Source organism: Sapajus apella, unplaced genomic scaffold (genome assembly GCF_009761245.1).
Source record: "Sapajus apella isolate SASKATOON/1434 unplaced genomic scaffold, GSC_monkey_1.0 scaffold7, whole genome shotgun sequence".
NCBI classification, from domain to species: domain Eukaryota; kingdom Metazoa; phylum Chordata; class Mammalia; order Primates; family Cebidae; genus Sapajus; species Sapajus apella.
The window spans coordinates 2,297,324-2,319,335 of record NW_022436947.1 but is presented as its reverse complement, the minus strand read 5'-3'; the positions used below and the strand labels follow the sequence as shown (position 1 = coordinate 2,319,335).

The 22,012-nt window shown below is 42.5% G+C and overlaps 1 protein-coding gene across 4 annotated transcripts in view; it reads right to left on the bottom strand.

Annotated features, from left to right (window-relative positions):
- HIPK2 (homeodomain interacting protein kinase 2) overlaps positions 1–22,012 on the bottom strand; it is a 218,223-nt gene that overhangs the window by 37,281 nt on the left and 158,930 nt on the right. The window contains exons 7-11 of one of the 4 annotated variants that reach the window (XM_032275638.1): positions 20,938–21,100; positions 14,857–15,064; positions 13,775–13,896; positions 4,746–4,888; positions 1,130–1,309 (exon numbers count right to left, since the gene is read on the bottom strand). In XM_032275638.1, coding sequence (XP_032131529.1) covers positions 1,130–1,309; positions 4,746–4,888; positions 13,775–13,896; positions 14,857–15,064; positions 20,938–21,100 — 816 coding nt within the window. The remainder of the gene's footprint in view (positions 1–1,129; positions 1,310–4,745; positions 4,889–13,774; positions 13,897–14,856; positions 15,065–20,937; positions 21,101–22,012) is intronic. The other 3 variants (XM_032275640.1, XM_032275639.1, XM_032275641.1) reach the window with 3 other exon arrangements.

Sequence of the window (22,012 nt, the reverse complement as noted above, 5' to 3'; positions counted from 1 at the left end):
CCAAATAGCCATCTACATGGAATCACACAGCATGCAACCTTTTGTTGACCTTGATTTTTTAAAGTGTTCATTGAGATGAGAATGGATTTAAAGGGAATGAGAAAGATTTGTGTTCTGCTGGTTAGTGTCTGGGATTAAACAAGCTATTGCTTGTATTTAAGCAAGGTGCTAACTCAGTTAAACTTCTGATCTTAGATACAAAGAAAGCACATTTCTTTGGTATTTTAAAAACATTTTAAACAATTTTTAACATTTTAAAATAATTACTATGGTAAATGGTTTCCAAAATGAAACTGCAGGTGAGGCTGAGTGTTCTCTGGACAAGGAGAAAGTGACAAAGATCTTTTGCTTCACCAAACTTTAGTCAGGCTTGTGAACCTTCTCCTAGGTCTAGCTGTGCACTCTGCTGCACAATCTCGTTTTGGCAAAAAACCCTGCTAAGTCAGTTTAGCAACAACCCACCATCCTGGATATCTGATGACCCTTGATATCTGATTAGGTTCCTCGTCCTCCAGGTGATGTCTGATCACCTGGCCCTATCACTAGCAAGAATCCTGTTAGGTCAGTTTAGGCAGAATCTCCCTTACTCCTAATGCTTCCTCTTAGTAACTTCCCATTCACTGACACCCCCAGCCTCGCCTTGGCTATAAATTTTCACTTGCCCATGCTGTATGGAGTTGAGTCCAATCTCTCTTTGCTCACTGCAAGATTCTGTTGCATCCATCCCTATACTATTGCCACGAGCTTAAACCAAGTCTTCCTTACTATAGTTTAAGAAGTATTAGTGACTATATTTTTTGTAATTAACAAAAGGGACTGAAGCCCTCACGGCATTGAACATGTAGTGATTCCAGGCACCTACCCCTAGGGTGCTGGCAGCACTGCTTCTAGGCTGAGGCAAGAGGCAGGGCTAGCAAGTGCAGAGCCCAGAGTGAGTGCTTCCTGCAAACCCTAGGCCAGTCCATGTGGTACGGGGTGTTTTGCTGGCACTGCAGGAAGAGGAGTGCCTCATCCCACTCAACTGTCTCATGTTCAGAGTGGTGCTGATACTCCCTAATCCTAAACTGCATTGCTTTAGCACTCACACCTCCTAGAATTTCTCTTCCCTAGGGTGGCTCTCACTACCTACCTCACAGATGACTGGTGCTGCTTACTCTTCCGGGAGGAGGTGGTGCTGGTTGGCTGCTGTCGCATCACGTGGGCCACACCCACGTTTAAGGGCTGGGCTGCTGGAAGGGTCACATGACCGGTCAATAGCGCAGGCTGCTGCATGATGGGATTGTAATGGCTTCCGTGAGCATGCGTGTTCCTGAAAGGGAGCCGAAACAAGGTGCCTTAGAGGTGTTCTAAAAGCAGAGCTCCTCTATAAGAGCAAGCTTCCTCCCCAATTAAAGGCTGACTGCACTTGGTTATCTCAGTAGCTGGGCAGCTGCTGAAGGGATGAGCCTGGCTAGGTGTGCTCATCAGGTGGGTTTCCTGGGTGCAGAAAAATTGAAGCACGGTGCTCAAGGAGCAGGAGAAACACATCTGACTGTGAGTGAGAAAGAGGGCTTCCAAGCAGGAAGAATGCTAAGTGTGCCAGCTCCGAGTTTTTAAGTTCTAGGGACGAGAGATAAATATTCCCTCCAACTTTTTAAAGTCCCTGAGCGCCTACGTGATTATGCTGGACAATATTCTAAGGGCTCATGCCTGTAATCCCAGCACTCTGGGAGGCTGAGGTGGGCGGATAGCTTGAGCTCAGGAGTTTGAGACCAGTCTGGGCAACATAGCAAAACCCCATTTCTACCAGGAATACAAAAAATTAGCCGGGTGTGGTGGTGTGCTCCTATGGGCCCAGCTACTCGGGAGGCTGAGGTGGGTGGATCACTTGAGCCTGGGAGACGGAGGTTGCAGTAAGCCGAGATTGTGCCACTGCACTCTAGCCTGGGCGACAGAGCGAGACCCTGTCTCAAGTAAAAAAAGAAAGTTTCACCTTAATTTTATTAAAAAAAAAGTTTTAAATGAAGTAAAAGGGGAATTTATAAAGTGTCTTCAATGGGTTATTTTATTCCACTCTGCGATGTAGGCAGGATGTCTTAGCAATACCATTTTATCAATGAAGAAATTGTACTTTACATGAAAAACAAACTTTGAAGCCTGGGAACCATATGTTTCTGGTGTGAGGAAGTTTAATGTTCTTTTGAATTCCCTCAGTGGCTAGAACAATGCTCAGGCATGTAGCAGCTGATCAATTAATTACACGCTTGCTGAATGAACAATTAGATTAACTGAAGGTTGACTAGACAAGTATAAAGCTGGTATTAAATCAAAATTAATAACAGTCATGATAGAAATACTGGCAGCCCTCATCCTAAAAATGGGTTATGTTTCAAAATTCTTATAATCTGGGTTGTATGAAGCTCCAAGCCTTTTTTTCCCACAGAAATGTTAAAGGTGGTGACTGACTCAGAGATTTGCCCATAAGAACCCATTGAACACATAATAAAATTCAAAGCTAAAGGAGCATTCATTTGAATTAAAAAAAAATTATAAGATCCTATTGTTGCAACATGGGGAAAAGGATGAATAGAAAAAAAAAGTAGATGAACACATTTGTAGGGATTCTGATAGCGTCCTTTGGGTATTTACATGGACTTTAGAAACTGATATTATGGCTTTTTTTTTTTTTTGGAGACAGAGTCTTGCTCTGTTGCCCAGGCTAGACTGCAGTAACATGATCTCGGCTTACTGCAACCTCCGCCTCCCAGGTTCAAGCGATTCTCCTGCCTCAGCCTCCTGAGTAGCTGGGATTACAGGCACACACTGTCATGCCCGGCTAATTTTTGTATTTTTAGTGGAGACAGGCTTTTGCCATGTTGGCCAGGCTGGTCTCGAACTCCTGACCTCAGGTGATCCTTCTGCCTCGGCTTCCCAAAGTGTTGGGATTAGAGGCGTGAGCCACTGCATGCAGCCAAGAAACTGATATTATGGCTTCTTTATTTTGTTATAGCTCTTTCTCCTATAGACAGGTGGCATTCTTTCTGAGTCAGGCCCAGCACTGGTACTTCTGTTTTTTAGCCACTATTATGGATATTCTTTGGCTCAGGAAGCCAGTATGCTGGCTTTAGATGTCTTCTGTGGTCACTAGGTAAGAGACGTCAAAAAGAAAGGAAGGAGGAAGGAAGAATAAGAAAATATGCAGAAATTAGTGAGTGTATATGTATTTCTGAGTGTATATGTATTTCTGAAATTAGATGAGCTATAAATGCTGAAAGACGAAGGGAAAAAAAAAAGGAACATGTCATGTGTGTGGTCTTTTAGGGAGAAAGGGGTGAGGGAAAAACCCAGCTGCTCAGACAGCTTTCCACTTGGCTGCTCCTAATGAGCTGGAGGAGGAAAGGCGATCTTGCTGAGCATGGGCTGAAGTGATGGAAGGAAGGGAAGATGACAGATTTATTTAATGCCTGTCATGTACCAGGCACTGCGATGGTACATGTTAAATATAGGCCAAGCGCCTTGTATTTTATCTTAATTTAAACCTCCCAACAATCCTATGAAGTAGGCATGACTATCCCCACTTTATTGAAGAAGAAACCGAGGTGCATAAAGGTTAACTGACCCCAGGTCATGCCGAGTTGGGACTGAACTCACTGCCTGGTTTGGAAAAACTGCTTCCAGTGAATGGGGGTGGCATGAGAGTATTGCCAGTGGGAAGTGAGTGGGAGCCTGGGGAAGGGCCCAGGTACTCTGTATTGGGTGGAAAATTAAGTGGAGGAATGGAGGAAGCTGCGGTAGGGGTCTGACTGGGGGCTTATATCACTACCTTTCTACTTTTCCCTGAGTGATCTTCATTTATAATAACCTTGTAGGTCAGAATAAGAACTGTGGGAGGCTTCCTGGGTGATACGGAGACTGTCAGGGGGTTGAGGGGAATTACCTGCCCTGATATTCGTGCAGAATGAGAGATAGCCCAAAAAGGCCATGAGGAGTTGGGACAACTTAGAGGGTTGCCATCTGGCTGTGCACTGGTGGAAGGGGCCATTATGGTGGCGTTGAGGGGAGGTACAAGGACATCTAGCTGTAAAATAACAGAGGAGTGCATCTGTGAGGAAGTCATGAGTTGGGAGGGTGGAGCTCTGGAAGCAGATGCCGGGGTATGGTGTGCTGGCAGGCAGGGGTGGATGCCTCTGGGGTGTGTGGGAAGTAGACTCCGATATATAAGAGGTGACTATTAACTGAAGAGGCACACTCAGCAAACACACCAGGGTTTACCCTTCCAAATAATCCCCATTCTGTCGAGCCTCCCATGGGAGGTCGGATAGGTTCCAGAGTACCCCCATCTCAGACATCTTCAGAACACTTCCTAGAATTGCTTGGGGCTTTGGGGACCCTCTTCTGCATTCTTTCACTGGTGACAGACTTTGTTTTCTGAAAGTGGAATTTGATTTGGAGAAACTACCAAACATCATCCAGAATCCAGTCTGGTGAATTGCACTGATGATTAAATGACCTAACTGAATTTGGGGTGGCAATGAAAACTGAGCATAAGTTAATGAAGCAGATTTTCTTGTATCCTGGTCTATTATTTAAAAATTGCTTCTTGTCACATTACACTCATAGTCCACACAATATTTTTTAAAGCTTTAAAAACCTCTCTACAAAACAGGGAATTCAAGTACAAGCCAGGCTGGCAGCCCTGAGTCGACAGTGGCCAAGGTTTCCCATCCCAGACACATTCACTCACCCCAGAGGGGTTTCCTACTTACCTCCAGTCCGCCAACTGCTGGGTGCCGGCCATGGTCTCCGGAATCACGGTGGCGTGTTGCACTGACGTGTGGGTGGCCACTCCAGTCAGCTGCTGCCATGCTGGGGGAAGCAGGATCTGCTGGGTCCCACTTGGCCAAGCCTGCTGTAGAACAGAGGACATGTGCAATGACCATGTTTGCTAACCATATAATTAATTTGCATGAATCCGGTACTTATTCTGTGCCTGGGGTTGTGCTAGGCCTTCTTATGGGTGTGAGAGTGGGAGGCTGGTCTCTGGCCCTAAAAACTAAAGTAAGGGGAGATTAAAAAATGAACATACATGAACTAAGTAGAAGACAATTAAGTACCGGGACACAGTTGTATGGAAGGGATTCATTCATGTTGAAGAATGACTTCTTTATAAGTTTGCTCTAATGAGGGATGTCTGAAGTTTCTGAAAGTTCATTTAATTGTTCTGTCTCACAACTATGAACAGGGGATTAGGGTAGTTGAGTTGGGCTAGATGAGGATGACTGCTTGCCCTCAAGGAGCTTTCTGCCTAGTATCCTTTATTTAACATTTTACCTTTGGTTTGTCAATTAGATTCTAGGTTCCAGCTTGTGTTATCTTTGGAATCAAAGTTTACACAGTTTGAAGATCACTGAATATCTGGAACCTACGTCTGAGAGCATGTTAGTATGAAGTAAAATTCTTAGCTGTGACCACAGCTTAGTCTTGAATTACTTCGATTGTTCAAAGCAAAAATGAGAGATAGGTGGAAGTCACTGCTTGAATCTAATTTTTCTAAGAAATCTAAAATGAACTTTTGTGATTCCTCCTTAATAGATTCACTGGTGTGTGTGTGTATGTGTGTGTGTGTGTGTGTATGTTGTTGTGTTTTAAGCTCTATTTATCCACGATCATATCCTGCTTGTCTTTGGTCATTAAATGATTCAGACTGAATACCACTGCCTAAAGTTGGACACTTAAAGGAAAGCCACTAAAGTAAAAAACCTTTTGGACAGATCAAGTATTTAATAATTTGCTATCTTAGCTCTCTCTCTTTCTATCAGAGTGGATGTGCCTAACATTGGGTAATTTATCCAGTGTAGTGCTTCACAAACTGTACATGTGCTCAATGTGTTTTATATGTACAAATAAGCACTTCTGAAAATGGATTACAGATTTGAGTCATGGTTTAAAAAACATTGATGCTTATAAAAATGATATAATCACATTTGAGAGCTGAGTGGACTGGTTTACCTGTTCCATTATTTCATGTTGCACATGAGGCCCAGTGAGATCGCTTATATGTTTTTGATGCTGTTTGTTTGCTTTTGATGTAGGCAGAAAGCTCAGGGACCACAGATCATACCATGAGTGCTTAATATCTGTTGATAAAATGAAAGAAGCAACTCCACCAAGGCTAGTAACTACAGTTAATTGTATTTCAGGTTTACTTTATTCGTAGAAAGCAGAAAAATAATTTAATTGATTAAAACAGTTGCAAATTCCAAATATTAAATGAGTAACAATTTCATTTGCAGTAAGGTTTCTAATGACTTAGTCAATTGGAACTCATTTCAGATCTCATGAAAAACATTAGTTTTAACTAATGTCATTAAAAAAAATCTTGATATCAAGCTAAGGTTATCATTTTTTTCTATTTCCCTGAAGCGGATATTAACATTTTACCTCAAAGAGATGGGGTAGAAAGACTATTTTTGACTTATTTCCCTGATTGATATGCTTGGCTCATTTGCAACAATACTTTGTCAGACATTTTTATAATTTATTACTACTACCAAGAATGCAGTGAACATTTCTTAATGCATATTCTTTGCCAAGCACAGAGTTAAGTCATAAATGGGTTTCTGACTACTACTTCTTTTTTTTTCTGACTTCTTAACACCAGTTCTATGAGGTAGGGACTGTTATTTTCTTCCATTTCTCAGATGAATAAATTGAGACACAGAGGTTAAATATTAATAAATTGCCCAGAAATATGGTAAATTAAACATACACATTTATTGGCTTCTCTACACTCAACTAAAATGATAGTAAAGGAATAAAAATATACAGATTCATAAGGGCAAAGAAAGTAGGAGAGACGCAATTACCATTAATAAAATTTTAGAAGCTGAAAAACTGATAGATAATTACTAGATGAATTAACAGACTGAAGGAATCTAAGGTCAAGTCTTCATTTCCACTTAGTTCCCAGATCCTTGGTGTGCATGCTTATACCACCCCTCACCCCAACAAAGCAGGAGCCTAGAGGCTTCTCTCTAGGGGAAATGATTAGTCCGAGAGAAAAGAACTGCAGACATGACATTTAAGGATCAGGAGATCTGCCAATGAAAATGCTGGACTTGCCTCTTTTCAGCCTATAGAGAAGCCCACATTCAATAGTCTCTCCTCTACCCCCCAGATTTCCAATTAGTATTTTAATGCTTCACTCTTAAATAGGAATGCATAGCTAATGAATACTACACAGTAAAGGAAGCTTCTGACCTGAAAGAGAAAAAATAAGCAAACAAAAGAAAGAAGAAACAAGAGCAGTGTGGGAATCAAAAGAAAATTTTCTAAAATCTATAATTGATGCCTTTGCAGAGTTAAAAAATATATCCATGAAACAAGATCATAAAAAGAATCAATATATTCAGAGAACACACTCCTTTTTTTGGTGGGGAGGGGACAGAGAACAAACTCTTGAAATGAGAACTACAACAACAGAAATTAACCATTCAAAAGAAGATTTTTAAAAAGTTTAAGAAATCTCTTAGAAAGTAGTAAAGACAGAGCATATATAGGAAATAGAGGAAGAAAAATAAGAAAATTAGAAGATCAATTTAGAAGTACCAATACCCAATTAATAAGAATTCTGCAAAGGAGGAACAGAGAAAATGGAGGGGAATAAATTATCAAAGGAAAAAAAACCCAGATTAAAAGGTCAAATAGGGTGTTCACAACAATGTAAGAAAAAAGACCCATAAGAAGGCATATAGTCATGAAATGTGAGTCCACTGTGGATGAGGAGAAAGTCTTAAAAGCTTTCGGAGAGAGAAAACATAATGTACTGAGATCAGTATGCTCAAATGCATCAACACATCAAACATAGAAAGCTTTTACAGCTCTGGAAGGGTTTGGGACTGTATAATGAGATATACAGAAAACAAATCCAGTGGGAAAAAAATGAGGCAATCATTAACTCCAGGAAAAACAAAAAGTTGTGTAAGAAAGAAAACATAATATGGTATATTATAAGGCTCAACTGTGAATAATGTTATATAATATCGATAATTATGTACATATTACAAAGGAGTTGAATCAAAATTATGTGGGAGGAATAGGAGAAAGGAAAAGTGAGTGACAGGAGGAACAGGAGAGAAACTGTGTGTGTGTTATGGGGATGGCAGTGGGCTAGAAAGCTAAATCTTCATCTTCCATAATAGGAAGTCAATGGATAATACATAAAATGGAAAAAAAAATAATAAAAAGCAGTCTAAGCATGTTATTTAGAAACACAGAATTAAAGAACAGATTAAACAATTAAAAATTATTGTTATGGGCAGGGCACCGTGGCTCACACCTGTAATCCCAGCACTTTAGAAGGCCAAGGCAGGCAGATCACTTGATGCCAGCAGTTCAAGACCAGCCTGGCCAACATGGTGAAATCTTGTCTCTACTTAAAATACAAAAAAAATTAGCTAGGCATGGTAGCACATGCCTGTAATCCCAGCTACTTGGGAGGCTGAGGCATGAGAATTGCTTGAACCCAGGAGGCAGAGGTTTCAGTGAGCTGAGATTGCACCACTGCACTCCAGCCTGGGTAGCAGAGCAAGACTCTGTCTCAAATATATGTATGTATGTATGTATATATATATAAGTGTATGTGTGTGTATATATATATACACACATACACACACCCACACACACACATACATACATACATACATACATATATGTATATATATAGTTATGTGGAGTAGACATTAAGGATGGGATAGAGCAAAGGACTATAATTTTCCTATACATTTATGGTATTATTTAACTTTTAAAAATTACGTACATCTGGCCAGGCATAGTGGCTCATGCTTGTAATCTCAGCACTTTGGGAGGCTGAGGCGGGCAGATCACGAGTTTGAGACCAGCCTGACCAACATGATGAAACCCCATCTCTACTAAAAAATATAAAAGTTAGCAGGCGTGGTGGCACGTGCCTGTAATCCCAGCTACTTGGGAGGCTGAAGCAGAAGAATCCATTGAACCCAGGAGGCAGAGGTTGCAGTGAGCCGAGATAGCGCCACTGCACTCCAGCCTGGGCAACAGAGCAAGACTCCATCTCAAAAAAAAAAAAGTACATGTATTACTTTGAAAAGGAATTAAATTTAAATTTCAAAAATAACTTCTTCAAAGCCATACGGCCAGTACGTGGTGAGGCACGCATCTGAATGTGGGCAATCTAATCCCAGTGCCTATGCTTTCAGCCAACATACTACCTCTCCTTGTGTTAATAATATACAAAAATAATGCCCCTTATTGAGGATCGGGCCTTGGTGGTAACTGCATAAAGGTGGCACGAATGAGTCTTCCTTATTCTCTAACAATATCAGGTGCCAGTCAACAGAGAAGCACACAGCAGGACAACGGCTGGAAAGACTGGTTGCTGAAAATGTTTTCAGAGCAACTTTTGAGTGACAAACATTAAAGTTTCATATTTTGGACACTTTAAAGGGTTCGAGCCAAGAGTTTGCTTTTAGGGAAACATTTAAAGGTTCAGTTGGTCAAATATGAGCCCAAGAAATAAAATAAATAAGTAAAAAATAAAGAGGTGAAAGTGATATATGCAAAACACTTCTTCATGGAAGGGTGCATTCTACAGTGATCTGACATTTCTGAATTTCTTCTCTAGCCCTGCTAGTCAAAGGAGATTTTAGATCCTGCAATTTGACAAGTGAGATCAATTCAATACTGTCTCAATCAAGAACTATGCCTCCCATCTCTCCACCATTACGTACTCATTCATAATCTCTGTTGGTGGCCAAGATGCTAGCTGTAGCGTGGGGTTTGGGAGGATGGAGACGACAGCTCCTTTTAGGCAGTACCAAAACAGCTTTTGTTGTAAGGTGATCCATAAAGATCACTCCCATATCACTGACACGAGAAGTATGGTTACCATTTCCACCTGCCATCGCACATCCTCTGGGTGCCCCAGAGAGGCTTGTTTCCCTGAAAGTTTTATGTGATGCTGCTGGGAGATGGGAGGAAAAGGGCAAAGAAATTGAAATTAACATGAGGAGTGGATTCAAAGATTCCATGTCTAAATGTTCACAGGTAAAATCCTTTAAAAGATTTTCAATATTTAGAGAAAAAGAATAATGTCAACTTTTTGAATACACTTAAGTCAAATAATAGTATTTGGAATGTCTCTGCCTGGTGCCTAGAAATTTAACCATAGAAAAATGAAGGCTTCGGTTTAAATGCTTAATTATTGCTTTTTTATAGCCACCGTAAGACTTTTATAAATTAACTTATTTTCGTCCTTTGAAGGGAACATTTAAAAACATCCAGGAGAGAGTCCATCTCAACAGGCTAACATGTTGGCATAGATTAAGTGACAAGCAGAGAGAAAAATAAAAAGCAACTGACAAAAAGACACAACATGATACTGGATAGGGCAGGATTTCTTTCACTTAATATATCTTAGAAATCTCTGCATGTCAAGACACACAGGTCTACCATGTCCTTTTAATGGCTACATGGTGTTCCATTTTACATGTACATCAACTTATTTAACCAATCCCCTACTGATGAACATTCAAGTTTCTTCCAACAATCCCTGTTATAAATACAGTAGCAATTAAAATCCTTACACATATATTTTTTGTTCACTCTCCTAATTACAGCTTTAGGTTAAATCTACTTGGAGATTTACAACACTCTAGGGACCCTCTTTCAAGTAAGCAAAAGGTAAAGCTCTCCCTTGCTACGATTAAAGGACTGAAACAAATTCTGACTGCTGAACCTACTGGTTCCACCAAACTGAACAATGAAGAATGCCTGTGTTAGCTAATAAGAGATGCTAATCATTTCTTTCATAGACGGTTCCTGGCTTACTAGGGTTAAGTGTGCAAACATAAAAAAAGTCTGTAATTATCCTTTAAAAGTACACGTGAGTTTTGTAGATTTGGGCTCACAAAGGCAGAGCACTGGGAGACGGTGTGGATTTTTGCCACTCATATAAAGTATGAACAAACTTTTTTGCCCCTGAACTGAGCTGTAGCTCTTCCTCTGATCTATACTGGTCTTTTCTGAATTCCCTACTACTGAACTATGCAAATAAAAGGAAGCTACAAGGACCCACTGGTGAGAGAGGAAGGAAGAGAAGGCTTTTTTTAAATACAAAAGGTTCTCTGTTTACAAACTTTCAATAAGACAAAACTTTGTGTGCCACCAGTGACTGGTGTTAGTGGTCAATTGCACAGTGTCATTTTGGACATAAGAACAAAGAGATGAAGAAAGTTTAATATAAACTTAAAAAACTTAAAAATTTCAGAAAACAGAACAGATAATAATATAACCACATCAGATCCATCTAGTTCCATTTTTATTTAACAAAGGTGTGAATTTTTTTATTTGCCATGGATCCACAGGTTAAAGGTCACGTAACCTGAGCATGCCCAGATGAACCAGGTATGTAACCACAGGCAGAACCTAAGTGCCTGGACTGAGGTGAGTAGATGGAATTTAGAAATGGATACCACATGGCAGGATCCATGATCCAATCAGATCGAGCTCTGGCATCACCCCATGGCAGGATCTAGTCAGATCATGCCTCTTGCATCAATTCATTGCAGGATCCAATCTGATCATGCCTCATTACCCTATGCTTATAAAACCTGACCCAGCCCTTCTCTCAGAGAGACACTGCTTTGGGAACTATCTCTGGTGTTCTCCTTACTTGTTACAAGTAATAAAATCCCCTTGCTAATTCCTCCTTGGTTGTGATCACTGGGTTGGTACCTGTCACGTGACCAAATCCACTCATGTGGGTAATAACAATAAGAAGATATTTTATGAGCCTGATGTAACCTTGTACTCAAATCAGATAAGGATTTTATAAGAAAGGGAAATTATATGCCATTTTTCACTATGAACATAGATATAAAAATACTAACTACACTATTTACAAACTGAATCCAATATTAAAAAGCATACCATATCAAGCACATGAGCAAATGGAGTTTATCTCATAAATAAAAGGATAGTTTAATATTACAAAATATATTAACATAACTTGTCCATTAGTAGATTAAGGAACAAAAAGCATGAGTATCTTATTAGGTACAGAAAGAACATTTGATATAATTCAATATTCATTACAAAACTTAAACATGATAAAGTGTTTCTATTATTTATTTATTTTTTTAGAGACGGGGTCTCACACTTTTGCCCACCCTAGAGTGCAATGACATGATCATAGCTCACTGCAGCTTCAAACTCCTGGGCTCAAGTGATCCTTCTGCCTCAGCCTCCTGTGTAGCTGGGACTACAGGCATGTGCTACCATGTCTGGCTAATTTAAAGATTTTTTTTGTAAAGACAGGGTCTCATTATGTTGCCCAGACTGGCCTTGAACTCCTGGGCTCAAGTGATCCTCTTACCTCAGCCTCCTGAGTAGTAGCTGGGACCACAGGCCTGGGACTACAGGTGTGCACAACCACACCCATTACAGAGAGTTATACCATGTTCATGGATAAAAATGACTTATATGTTTAAAGATGTCAGTTTTTCCTGAAGTAAATATAAATTCAATGTATATCCAACAAATATAGGTTTTTTTGTTTCTGGAACTAAAATTCTTATGAAAGAGTGATGTTAAAATTCATATGGAAATGTGAAGGGATAAGGACAAGGAAAATTTGGAGAACTGTATGGGAACAGAGCTTCCCTACTAGATACCAAGACAGATTAAAGTTACAATGGTTAAGACAACAGGATATTAGAGAAGCCTATGGAATAGAAGAGCGTGCAGAACAAACCTATGCAATTTGATTGCACAAATATTAAATTTTTAATTTTTGAAATTAAAAATTAACAACAAAAACAGCTTCCATTTAATAAGACAGCACAAACTGAGAAGAGCCTTTGTGAACCTACCTTATTTAAAAATAAAGTTGCTTCTAAACTGGTAACATTTAGGTCAAGCCACTCAACAGTAGGAATGATTATACAAAAATAGCATAGCATGGTGGTGAAATACAGATGCTGGCATCAGACTTATTGGGTTTGTGTCCTGGTTCTGTTGCCTAATTGTTGTGTGACCCTGATGAGCAAGTTATTCTGTGTCAGTGTCCCTGTTTGTCAAATGGAAAAAAATACTGTGGCATTGTGGGGATTAAATCAATAACAACTGTAAAGTGCCTGGCATAATGATGATGTATTTCTTATTAGGGTTCGAGTGTCATTAAGGGTTATTACTGTTATCATGGCATCGCTACTGTTACCTTACGTTTACATAACACTTAACAAACTTTCAACCGTTTTTCATCTCTGTCATCTCATTCTACCATCAGAGCACCTACATGGATAGATCAGGAAGGTTCCAGCTTACAGTTTCCATGAGGCTGGTTTTTCAACTATAAAATGAGAGGATAATCGCCAAGGCTCCTTTTGGCTCTTAAAAATCGTTTTTATTTTACAAGAAAGAAATTTCAGGCAAAGAGATATTAACTGACTTGCCTTAGGTCATAGACGAGTTACTAGCAGTTAGGATTAAAACCTAGGTCTCCCAGATTAATTTGCATTTCAAAGATATAATAATAATAATTTCCCCAGACTCTCCCTGTATCTAAATTTCTTCTTGGAATTGTAAGCAGATACTTAGGAAGGTAATTCACTTGGGGACCATTTAGAATATTACAGATACATTCCAATGACTAGAAGCACCTAACTCATTACTAGGGAGAGAGGGAGTGGAGATATATATCTTTTGTGAACACCATTAACACGGGTAATACCAGTAATAAGAAAGGAGAAAGAATTACCTGGGCAAGCAGACCTGGTTGGATCTGAAGAGGCTGAGCTCCTGGGGCTTGAGTGACGATGGGAACCGCATTTTCCATTCGCACTGAGTAGCCAGCGTGCTTAGAGGGAGAGGCCTGCAAGCCTGTTCCGGACAGGGCGAGGGAGAGAAGGGTTAGCTGAGAGGCTGCGAACGCTGCACGAAGAGGACCTTCCTAGCCAGCTACACCGTCCTTCAGCTTCCCTCTGCACCGCCCACCGACCACAACTAAGTACTGCCTGGTCCTTGGGAAGTTTCCCCTTCAGCTTCTAACGAATCAAAAAACAAAACTCCTCTCGAAACCTTGAATGTTTTCAAAGGCTAGAAGATTAAATGAAGGAGGCTGTAAGGCCAAAAGTAGGACAGTTATGCTGACAGATTACAACAGGAAAACAAGGGCTTCTAACCAACAAGAGGGACCTGTGGAAGTCGAAATCAGGGGTGTCGGGGAGAGACGTATGAACCCGTTTGGAACTGCATTGACTGTAACCACACGGTTTTTACCATGAGACTTGCAAAAATAAATTCTTAAGCTTTCTGGGTAAATTGTAACAAAGTGCATAGTCTAGCTTCTTAGAGTCTACAGGAGATGAGTGCTGGGGTCATGGCCAAAGAATTGTTTTGAGGAGGGGTCCCAGGGAAGTACTTTTCAGACTGATTGATATTCTTCACGGGAGCTGGGACTGCTGGCTGTCGGAGATTGCCAGTTTTCTATAGATAACCCACACAGAGGATATTTCATGCGAGGGAAAGCAAGAGCTGACATCAGCATAACAACGAAAGCACAAACAATGTGCTGCTTTACAGACAGCTGGCTGAGGACACAGTCCCTGGCAGGTGTGAGAGTCACAATGAATTGACTTGGTGCTGAGGCATAAGCCCTTTGTTTCAAGTTTGGCCACAATAGGAAGGAGCCCTCAAGTACAGTGACACCAGCACTCTCACTGGGAGAAATGAGGCAGGCCTTGCTCCATGAATATGAGTGTGACAGAAAACTGCAGGTGCCGGAGCCCCAGAGGGCGTCCTGTAAGAAGCAGGTGAGAGGCTGCGGCTGCTCAACCTTACCTTGGAAGCCGGGGGGACACACGATGAGAGCTTGCTGGAATGGGTCAGGCCGGGCACAAATCTGGGCTGTTCCCGTCTGCAGGGGCATGCTCCGCTGGGCCACTGCAGCCATGGATGCTGCTGAGGGCTGGTAGAGTGTAGATGGGTAGTTTAGTATGGAGACTTCGGGATTGGCTAAGGAAATAGTGGCACTGGTAGAGGAGGGAGCCTAAAGGAGTGATGGGGATTAAACAAAAATAAACAAAAATAAAAAATGAGGGAGATGATATGTTGGGAGACACGAATCTAAATCAAATAAATGATCTCAAAGAAGAACAAACAAACAAAAAGAGCAAAAAGGCAAAAGCAGAGAGGAGTGGAAATACGGTGGAAAGTCGCAGGGAAAAGCAGGCCCCTGAAGGCACGGGAGACAGAGTCACCTTGGTGTTCATGTGCAGACCTGCTCCTGACATTTGTGGGGCCCGGACCAGGGGACACACAGATGCCTGCTACTCTATGTGTAAATGCTGACAAGCTAAAAATTAAGCTAGAAAACTGTTTAATAAAATGTTCTGCCTTCTCATTTTGACAAATACACCTTCACAATAACCTGGAAGACCAGGTGTGAGTTGAGGACTCGGATGCCTTGGGTTCTGGGCTGGCGCATGGTAACGGAGACAGCTGAACCTCACCCTCCTTCTCTCTGCCCTAGCTCCATTCTGTCCCAAAACACGATGGGCTTTGGGTGCATGGACCTGCCAGCCTGCACGTCCAAGCTCTGCTCACAGTCCCCTTGGGCCTGGTGGGTGCAGTCCACATGTGGGAGGACAAATCCAGGGGGAGGCTCTTGCAGGCTCTAAAGGCCTATGGTCTCCAGTCCCCAGAGCTTGGCACAGAAGCACATGCAGCAGGCGGAGAGCAGAGCCGAGGAGGGGCTCAGGTCTATGGTTTATGGTAGTAGTATATAAACAGGGCAGTACTATTTATAGATGTCCTTAGATGGCTGCAAAGCAGGTTACTGCTAAGAGACATGCAGAAGACGTATGCAGAGAGGGAGAGGGACATGCGGAGCTGGGGACTGTGTGCTTGCGTCCCATGCACTCATGTGGTATGCACTGACGAAGGCTGGACGGCAGACAGAAAAGATGCTGGTGAGTCCAGATAACTGAAACGGAGGTGGCTCTGACAAACACAAGCCATTATGTCCTCCCGCCTTTCTCTTTCAGAAAGACGCATCGTTTGATGCTGAACTTGTGTGTGAAATGAGACTGTAGAAGGGAAATACATTGTAACTTCGAAATTCTCCAGTTTCCCCCATCTCAGCCTTCATACTGATCCTTTAGCAAGATAGGTGGAAGTTACCAGTGGTTTCACATTCAGGTAGACATACAAGAGGTTTTGCCTCTAGAAGCTTCAAGGACTAGGGAATATGGAGGAAGGAACCACAAAGATATGTTGGCCATAAATAGAATTTCAAATAGGGCGTGTATGTGTGTCACATTTGATAAAAAGGATAAAGTCTTATTTTACATATGTTTTCTACACTTAGAAAGATTTTATGCTAAATTTCATTGCAAAGCAAATTGATTTGTTTGAAGATAATCATGAAATTGAATGGCACACATGTCTGATTTTAAGCCACGTGTTTTAAAGTGGGATTTGCTTTTGCAGCATCACATAGTCTGCCTGGGACATGTGTACACACATGTGGGCATCAGTGTCTGTGTTTTGTCAGATGACATGACTTGTATTTCCGGTTTTCTCCATATCACGATCTCTTCTGGAGGCTTCTTCCCCCTCAACCCTCCACATTCCCCACGGTCTGCTCAGATCCAGACTCCCCCCAGCCCTTGGCCCCTGTGGGTGTCCCTGCTGGGGGTCCTGGCACCTGTATCCTCTAGGTTCCCAAGCCTTTGCTCAGCAATTCCACCTTCTCGCCAGCCACTGCTCCTGCTGCTGCTTCCTTCCAGATGTCCCTGGAACCCACTGACTCTTCAGTTGTGACTTCCTGGTGCCTGGGACGTGTAAGGCCCTGACTAGTGATGATCTGGTCTCTACTTCCCTTCTGGTCTTCTTGGTCACAGAGGCCAGATCATTCTTTCCAAAAGACTCCTCTGTGCATATCAGCACCCCTGCTCCAAAATCCCAATTACTACTTGATGAACATGGTATATGTGCCCTGGTCTGGCATGCCCTGTTTTCCCTGGTTTGGCCAAACTTACCTTCTAGACTTATCTCCCTCTGCTCTCCACTCTTCTAACACCAGGAACATTAGTTTACTCATTGTTTTCTAAGCATTCTGTGAGCACAGGCCTTTCCCCTCATACAAGTTCTCTGACCCATAGCATTCTCGCCAAGCCACTGTGCTTTAAGACCTAGCCTGGGTCCCACATGCCCCATGGGGAAACCCTTTCGGGCCCCATCAATGGAAATGAATGGCTCCTTCCTTTGCTATCACATAGTACAATATAGTCTTCTAGCTCCTGTACGATCTGCCTTACAGTACATTAGTCTCTCCAGCCTGAAGTCTCCTGGGAGGGAAGGGCTGTGTCTTGGTGGTGTTTTCCTCCAGCCTACAGTGGTCTCTCCTTCCTCTCAATTCTATAACACATCATCTGTTTGTCTGCCTGGCCCCTAGTGCATGCTATTCTGCATTTTGATTGATCTATTTTTGCTTACAGCCTGTCTCACCATGGAGACCATGAGCTCCTTGAGAGGTTGAATCTTCCAGCTCTTTGTAGATTCAAGGACAAATGGCACTTGTGTCCTGATATGGACCCAGTCTCCAGTATGACCATCAGATAGGCATAAGGTTTTCCCCCAGTTTCTAATCCTGCTTAAGGACGGGTTGAAGAAGCCCATGTGAGGGCAACAGCGTTTTCTGCCCCTGTGTATCCTCCTGCAGCTTTCAGAAAGGTAACCAGCCAGAGAAGGGCACACAGAGCGCTGGGGAGAGCTCTTGCAGCTGACAAACAGTAATAACAAGAAAAAGCAACTTAAAGAAATTAGAGACGGGGCCTCGCTATGTGGCCCAAGCTGGGCTTCAACTCCTGACTCAAGTGGTCCTCCCGCTTCAGCCTTCCAAATAGCTGGGATTACAGGTGTGCACCACTGTGCCTGGTGGAAAAGCAAGTTTACTGGTAACACAGGTTTTCCAAAAATGGAAGAAGTGATTCCTAGAAGCAGTTGTAGTAGATGTTCAAATGGTTTGACATCCAGAAGGGAGGGCTTTCAGCTTGGCCTATAAACCCGAATTCAAATTCTTGGTAGAAGGCTGGGTCCAAATATTAGACTTCTATGGAAATGTTAGAGAAGTGGCTGATCCACAGGATAAACAAGGAATAGCTGAGATAAGGCTCATTATTCGGTATGTTGCCAACTGGGTAACCTGAAAGTTTTAGAAAGTAGAGGAATTCAGCTGCCTTGAGACATACGGGGTTATGAATTATTGACCCAGCTTGAGACATGAAGGACTGTAGATTCATAACCATTTGGGAAATGGTTCGTTGGTTAGTCTACTGGATATATGTTAAAGGCAGCAAGAATTATTTATGTAGTTTAATGTTCTTCAACTTCTAACATAAAACTATGCATAGAATTTATTACTTCTAAATATCTAAATGGGCAAACAGCTCCAAGGAGCTCATGTAGAAAACAAGCTACTGGAACCAGCAACAAACAAAAGAAGTCTTGTTGGATTTAAACAGCGGACGTCACCTAGGAAAGGCATTTGAGGACCTCCATAAGACTTACTTAAGACTGACTTATGCTGCTGAGTGTGTATATTTTGAGTCCAGACTCTGAAGCCAGATTGCTGGCTTCAAGGCCCAAGCCCATCTCTCAAGGACAAGAAAGAGCCTTGGGTAAGAGAATTAATCACTCTGTGCCTCAGTTTCCTCCTCTAAAATGGAAATAATAGCAATACCCATCTCACAACATTGCTGGAAGGACTAAGAGTTATGGTACGATTAGTAGAGCCTGGCACATAATAAATGTTAGCTATTAGTAATGATATTATTTACTAACAACATTATCGGTGGAGGGAAAGCATGCCTTAGTACTTAAGGCTAGGTGTGTCCTGAGTAATTTTTTTTCTGATGTATTTAAACGTAGGGCATAGTAGAATCCAATGCAAGAGAATGGAAATCCTGTTCTTGGACCCTGACCCAAACTCTGGCCCAATCATACGTTACCAGCCACTTCTACTCTACCCTGGTCCCAAGCCAGATCTGGATGGTCTCAGTGCTGTGGAGAAGAGGCGTGTTCTTATTTGACAACTGTCTTTGGCTGAGAAACCCTTTTAGTTTTATAGAGTCTCTGTGACACTCTTTGGAGTAGATGTGCTGGCTGTTGTATCCCGCCCTCCGCCTGGTCAGGGACCACAGTTCTCCAGCCTGGCAGAAAGACATCCCTGGGAAGGCCAACCTGCTGGGGAGACTCCACCTGACATGATGCCCGTGGGGGAAGGGTGCTCTTTCCTTCTATTTCTCAGATGCCTTTGATACCTCATGGGGCAGATGGCAGATAAGGATAGGCAGTTTGGGGTTAGGGAGTTAAGATCAGGTGTCTCATGAGGGATGGTGGGACAAAAAAAAATGTCTTCAAGGAGGTAACGAACAAAACCATGGTGATTTTTGTCAAGAAGCTCACAGGTCTGGCTGTGGATGCCTTAGCCTTAGGGCTGGGCAGGAATGTTTGTGTTTTGGACTCCAATAGCTCTTTCACCCTAAGGAGAGCTTCAATAATGCAAGTGGCCCCCAGGGGGCAGCAGATTCCAGGTGGCCTCTCCTAGAATTTGGGAAAAGGGAGATGGCAGGCTAGGAAGAAAAGCTAGGCCTTAGCAGCTCAGTGTGCCACAAAGGGGAAAAGGGTGGGAAGGGGAGGGGCTGAAAAGCAGGGGGCTGTGACTCTTCAGTGACAGGAGGGACCTTTCAAAAAGAAAGGACATAAGGTATTGACATTTCAGGTACACACACATCCACATATAAGTCTTGTTGTCATTACGGATTGATATTAAGACCAAAAATCTAGGGACCCTTCTTTGGGGGAACCAGGAAGACTGAAAGATGGGAGCAACAGTTATAGTTTCTTAGACACTAGAGGCAGTCTCAGCTCAAACTTGGAGATTATTCATTCAATAAATATTGCCTGGGTATCATCCAAGTTTCAAGCAGTATGTTACTGCTTGTTCTGCCAATTTCCTGGAAATCTGTGGGAAGAAAACCTTAGCTTCCTGATTCCGTTTAGTTCCAGCTGCTGGGATTCTGGTAACAGGCTGATGAACTGATTTTCTCCATGACTCGGAGAAAGGACAGGTTTTATCTGTCCCAAAAGGAGATCAGGTAGATCCAGCCATGTGGACGAGGGGAGGGGCCTGAACTGGGTGATTCCCTGAGTCCTTCCCAGTTCTAGAATCTTAATTTTTTTTTTAGATTAAATCCATGTTTCCATGATCTTTTCCTTTGTTTTTTTTTTTTTTTTTGAGAAAGGGTCTTGCTCTGTCCCCTAGGCTGGAGTGCAATGATGTAATCACAGCTCACTATAACCCTGAAGCCCTGGGCTCAAGGAATTCTCCCACCTCTGCCTCCTGAGTAGCTGAGACTATAGGCGTGCACTGCCACACCCAGCTGCTTTTTCTATTTTCTGTAGAGACAGGGTCTCACTGTGTTGCCCAGGCTAGTCTTGAACTTCCTGGCTTCAAGTGATCCTCCCACCCTCTCTCCCAAAGTGCTGGGATCACAGACATGAGCCACGGTGCCTGGCCAGTTCTGAAATTCTTTACCAGGCAAATATCAGGCATAAAAGGATCACAGCACCTCCTTCCCCGTCTTCCCACATCAGGACAGAGGAGGGCAGTAAGAAGAACCATCTCAGAGAGAATGCCTTTCACCAGTCCTTTCTGGGACCTGTCAATGGGGCCAGTGGTCACCACAAAATGTGCCTGCGTCTCTCAAAGGAAATAACCGTGGGTGCAAATACTTTCTTCAGTTGCTGAATATGACAGCAGGAATTCTGTCTCCTAATTCGGTATGATGGAAAATGTAAGTCCTGAGGCTCACACCATGCAGCCCCGCCTCTCTGTCCCCTCTGCTCCCCACTTACCTGGTTGTGGACAGTGGTCAGCTGGTTGTTAAAGGTCATGGTCAGATTGGTGGACGTGCTGGGGGCCACGTGTGTGATGAAGGGGGTCTTGCTCTGGTTCACCGTGTCATACATATTCACCCGACGCTTGCAGATCTCCATGTTCTGGAAGCATGATTTGACGCTGTTCATACACAAGGCAGAGGCATACAGAGACATAAGGGGAAGGGAAGAGGGTCATGGGATGAAGGGGAGAAAACGGAGAAAGAAAAGGAGAGAATGGTTAATTCAGTAAACAGGACAAACAGGGAAACTAAACTTTAGGTCTAAGTTTCTTGGATTGCTTGTGCAAAGTCTGTGCATTTGCGACAGGCACGGTTATTTAGATGAATTTTCTCCATGTAGGTTCTATACATCACAAGAGAACTGGCCGCTCGCACTGCATTCTCATATCACATCCACCTGCAGCATCACTGCTCATCCTCAACATTCAGCCTGGTTTCTGGCCCATAAACCAATGTATATGCTCTCCAAATGGGAACACAAAGCAGCAGCTTACAACCTGCCTCTACCTTTTCCAAAGACAACGCTGGTGCGCACCTTCTTCAGCTACCCTGGGTCACCAGCACCACCTAGAGGACGGCCAAGGAACTCTCCAACCCAGTATGGTGACTATTGCCACACTTTCTCCCACTGGAATTGTGCAGGTGAGTAATGGAAACAGTAGTAATACTAACAATTAATAGTAGTGGTTAGTATTTATTAGTGTCACAATACTACTACTCTCCAACTTCTCACTTGGTCCGGTGACATCCGTAAGATGAAGACATGATTCTCATTCCTACTTTACAAGTAACAAGCTTAGGGAGGGAGGGAGTTTCCCAAGGATAGGTAATCACCGGCTACCCTCGTGCATACACCTATATGTTCTCTTTCGCCAACTTCAGCCTTTATTTTTTTGTCTAAGTCTTGTCCAGTTACATGAAATAGAAATTTTCTCCTTTTTCTTCCCCCATTGCATCTGTGTATCTAAACAAAACTCCAACTACAAAGGTAAGGTGTACAAGTGGTGCTGAAACCGGCATTAAGGAAAAGG